The following is a 5,180-nucleotide window of genomic DNA, read 5'->3' on the forward strand; positions in this document are numbered from 1 at the left end:
CCCAAGGGGTCCCAGACTGTGAGAGGGCACAGGTCAGGCTGAGGTACACCCTCCCAACAAGTGCACAAATTTTTGTGCACCAGGCATATAGTATAATTATAATTCTGATTATAACATGCAATTGTTTTGCAGAGAGGCACTGCTTTTTCATGGTTCCAGGCCTTCTTTCTCTGCAGGGTAGTGGAAAATTTGCCTGCAAGCTGTGTGGACAGCTGCTCCATGAAAAGCCTTGGAGTAGCTTTTCCAGGGGAAATGGGCACACACAGGGAGGAGATGGGGCAGTGACTGCTGCCCTTGATCCTCAAGGCCAGGCACTCCCGCCTAGCTGTAGGCAACAGCCCACCTGTTAACACATTCACCTGGCATGTATCTGTTACTAGGTAACATGAAAATTAATTTAACACATCTTACCTTTTCAAGTAAAATACTTACTTGGACTAACAAGTGGCCTGAATTGGGCAAACAGGTACCACATTTATTGGCATTCTCATTTATTTGCTCGATCAAATTCATCAGTATTTCCACAGCACCTTTGCTGATCATTTCATTAAGAAATCCTGGATTTCCAGAAATAAATTTGATAGTCCCCATACAGTATAAGAGAGCTTCAGTGTTAGTTTGCAGGTCTTCACTTCTTAGGACCTCCAATAATGATTCTGTCAAAAAGATGGATTATTACAAATGTATGATTATAACAGCTGGAGAGAGACATAGTAAAGTGTTTGTGAACATCAAAGACAATTTGTAGAATGTTAGTCAGAACCTACAGTCGAATGTTTGTTATGGGTTATTGATAGGTATAAAGAGGAAAGTCTACCTTTAGCTAAATCTTCATAATAGTAAAAACAGAAGGAAGGGATTATAATATATATATATGGCTAAGCGACTGTCTGACCAACCGACCATCCGACTGGCCAGTAGGTATGACGCGCACCGACCGCCAGGGGCAGATGCTCAATGAAGGAGCTGCAGAGCGACAGCAACTTTGCAGAATGCCCTCTTGCACTCCGGGACCCCTTGGGGAATGTCACAGAGCTGGTTTTGGTCAGATCCCTGCAGGCCAGGCTGAGGGACCCCATCTGCCGAAGGGACCCCACTCACTCTGCAGATGCCCTTTGAGCATGGCGCTGCCCCAGGTCTCCGGCCAGGGAGGGACAGCAGGAGGTTGGCTCCAGGGCATGTCCGGGCATCTCGCCCAGTCCCACCCCACCCACCACCTTTTAATTAATTTCCTTTCAGTGTGCATAAATCCGTGCACTGGGCCACTAGTATATAAATAAGAAAGTGTTCTTTGAATGCCATTCCTTGCCTCTTACTTACACTTACTAACTAGCCTTGTTTTTGGTTGCAAATATTTTGAGGTATTAACTTATTATTAAAGCAATTTAAGAGTTACATTTCAACAAACCATTTAAAATATACCAGTTGTTGTATGAATGGGAAATTAATCAAGATAGGATCTTTTAAAAAAATCTCAATCACCATAGAAAGGAATGCTTCAAATATAACACCCACCCTTTCCCAAGACAACTTAAGAACATCCATCCAAAAACATACAATACTAGGTTTTAGAAGTGATCTAAGCAAGCCTGACCGGTTTGTTAGAATCTTTCTCTGTTTTTAGTCTACAATTCTCAATGAGCTGGTTCACTGACATTTCTTCCAGTACTGGGCTTGCCCCTGTTTGCTGGGATTAAAAAAATAGATGAAGACCATTTATCCTATGTTGCAAAAAGAGGACTCAAAGTATTTTCCATGATGCCTTCTTTTAGATCAGCAATACTATTTCATAAAAGACTTCTATTTAGGTAGCTATTAAAGCATCTTAATTATTTAAGGGCATGTCAAGAATTAGACCGTATTAACTAGATAGAGTAAAATTCTCTATCTACATATTTGAAACACATTTGAGACACTTTGATGTCAATTTTCTATAATAGTTACAGATGTCTTCCAAGTTTTAGTCATTCCTACTACATCAAAAGGCTGAAATGTTAATTATATCAATACTATATGAAGTGTGGTGGTTTTTTAAAATAGTAAATCCAAGACCAGGAAATGAATTTTTAAATAGTGAACATTTTGCAAAGTCACATAATGGTACACAAGCATTAAAAAAATAGCAGGCAATCCTTCTAAGCTCCAAAGGATATATTAAATGGAATGTGGAAAACATAGGAAAGAACAGAGTAAAAATAGGTATCACATAACTTCTGATAATACTAGAGAACAAAATACTCTAGCTATCACTAATTGTAACTTTGCTCTCAAGTGCAACATTTGGTCAATGGTAGCACTGAGTGATACTCACCCAGAATGCTATCACTTTGAATCAGAGAATCATTCTTCTCACTCCTGCTAATTTTAAATATGAGTTTGCAGACATTGAGAAGATTCGTTCTACTCACTTTAAGCTGCAGAGAAAGAGAACACATTTCTATTATGGATGGAAATAAAGACATCATACGTTTTTTAACACAAATCTAATTTTAAAGGTTGAGCAAGAGTTGTTTTGTGTGTGTGTTTTTTTTAATCCTCACCCTAGGATTTTTCCATTGATTTTAGCAAGAGTGGAAGAGAGAGGGAAAGACACAGAGAGAGAGATCGACGTGTGAGAAACACATCGATTAGTTGCCTCCTGCAAGTGCCCTGACCAGGGCCCCAGGCCGGGGAGGAGGCTGCAATCGAGGTACGTGCCCTTGACCAGAATCAAACCCGGGACCCCTTGGTCTGCAGGCTGACACTCTATCCACTGAGTCAAACTGGCTAGGGCTCAGCAAAAGTATTTTGAAAACAAAGTAAAGTTCTAAAGAAATCAACTTTTAAAAGTTCTGGCCACATATTTGCCAACCATCTAATATGAACAATATTTAGAATAAGGGCATTTTAATAATAAGCATTTATTTTTACTTGATAAGGTCTCATGCTTATATGTGAGATTACTAGTTACTCTTTAAAGAATATATGAGGAAAAAAGGGGGCATGATGTTGATAAATTTAATTAAGTTGACTAATTGCTTTAAAACACAAAAGTAAAGGAAGATAGATACAGATTTCAGATTAAACTACCTTCGAAAGCACAATGGAGGTGAAAGAAAAGAAGGGGAAGTATGATTCTCTTTATCATTTGTGTAAAATAAAATTAAAAAGTCATTCTCTCGTTAGATAATATATGTATTTATTTTTAAGAGCTATTTCTAGAATGCTTTGAGATAATGACACATAAAGTTCAAAGTTTAAAATTACCTTCCAAATCACACAAAAGTACTCAAGTAACATAGGGGCAATAAGGAAGTATACATTTTTTAAAAACACAGTATAGGAGGACTAACTAAATTAGCTGTGTGTTTATCTAAAATAGTAGAAATTAAAAAGAAAAATCCTAAATGTCCAATATTAAAAAAATCCCAATATTAGGGAAAAATTTAACAAATTGTGGAACATCAATACTAGTCATATTAAGCAGTCATAAAAAGCATAACTGTGAGCACTATGTTTTAAAAGAAAGACACTATAAGCTATCCTAAGATGGAAATATGATGTACCCTCATTGCAAGACTGTAAAATACGTTTGTGGGAATGAGGTCATCTGGACAAATAAGTGTATCTGTGTGAAAAGGATGGGATAGGGGTCATTATTTTATTCTTAAAAAACATATTTTGAATTATCTTTAAATATCATTTATTAAAGAGTTTTCAGTCAGTTTTAAAAAAGATAATGGAATTTGTCATACATATTTTTAGATTTGTTCTGTGTCTGGCCCATAAATATTATTGAGCTCCTAGTGTGTCGCTGGCCCTGCGGTGTTTGCTATAGGAGACACTGTGATGAATTCGGTCAGCCCCATCTGGAGGGGCGGAGGAAGGGAGCGTTACCCTTCTTTCTGCTCCCTGCTCTGGGCCCTTTACCTGCGATCTCAGAGCCAAGCTGCCTATCAGCTGCTGTCATTCCCATTTTGCAGCTGAGGAGTCTGCTCCTCAGACAGGTCATGTCAACTCAGCTTGGCATCGCCTGGCCGTGTGTCAGAAAGGCAGGATCCCAGGCCCACCCAGCAGGGCTGAATCGGCATCTGCATTTTAACAAGCTCCCCGGGGGATCGTGTGCACATTCCGGTCTGAGAAGCCCTGTTGAGTAAGCCTCAGAAACTATTGACAGATCTTGTAACAGAAATCAAGCCCGGCCGGTGTTGGTTGAGCATTGGTCTGTGCACCCAGAGGTGGCCTGTAAGATTCCTGGTCAGGGCACATGCCCAGGTTGAGGCTTGATCCCCGGGGTGGGGGGGCGGAGGGGCATGCTGTGTGTGTGGTGTGTGCAGGAGGCAGCCTATTGATGTTTTTCTCTCTCTCTCCTTCTCCCTTCCCCTCTCTCTAAAATTAATAAAAACATTAAAATACTTTTTAAAAGAAAATATAATGTCCTTAATATTTGGGAATATATTTTAATCTGTCAACAATGTTCTACTACATTGTGAGATTCTGAGGTCAAAATCATGGTGTATTATTCTTTTTATGGTGGTAGGTAGCATGTGTTGTATATGTAATAAAGCTTCTCGAATACAACTAACCTCACCCTACCAGCCAAGTCATAGAATTTTAGTGAAAAGTGGCAAAGTGAAACAAACAAAAAACAGTGTCAGAGTTTTCATTAAAGAAAACAACCAATAACTCACAAGTTCCAAGTCTGCCATTAGGTCAATTTATATTCAAAGCATATTCCTACACCTTCTCTTTTGATAACTGCAAAATTATGACTTTGAGACATGAATAGATAATAAAACATTAAATTACATGCAAGGAATATACGCTACCTTACACGCAACAGCACTCCCCGCCCCAACACTGCCCGTTTCCTGAACTCCAGCTTGTTTTCTTCCCACAGTACCCACCAGCCCCCTCTGGCACGTGGTGTGTTTACCGTCTGTCTCTCCTGCCACAGTGCCAGCCCCGAGGCCAGGGGCTATGTTATTCACTCATATTTCCAGTGTCAAGAGTCCCTGGCACGGACTTGGTTCCTTTAATGGGGTATTTTTCTTATGTTAAAAATAGTAGTCGTTTCTATTTAAAGCAAATTTGGAAAATTAAAGAGAAGCCTAAAAATCACTCATAATACTACCACTGTATATAATCACTGTTGACATACTGGCATTTCTTTTCCGTTTTTCCCCTTTTATAGGGCGCTA

General features: G+C 39.3%; 1 protein-coding gene across 1 annotated transcript in view; it reads right to left on the reverse strand.

Moving 5' to 3' along the window:
- ARMC2 (armadillo repeat containing 2) overlaps positions 1 to 5,180 on the reverse strand; it is an 89,960-nt gene that overhangs the window by 41,573 nt on the left and 43,207 nt on the right. The window contains exons 9-10 of the mRNA XM_015572718.1: positions 2,312 to 2,414; positions 433 to 656 (exon numbers count right to left, since the gene is read on the reverse strand). Coding sequence (XP_015428204.1) covers positions 433 to 656; positions 2,312 to 2,414 — 327 coding nt within the window. The remainder of the gene's footprint in view (positions 1 to 432; positions 657 to 2,311; positions 2,415 to 5,180) is intronic.

This window comes from Myotis davidii, unplaced genomic scaffold, assembly GCF_000327345.1.
Source record: "Myotis davidii unplaced genomic scaffold, ASM32734v1 scaffold68, whole genome shotgun sequence".
NCBI lineage: Eukaryota > Metazoa > Chordata > Mammalia > Chiroptera > Vespertilionidae > Myotis > Myotis davidii.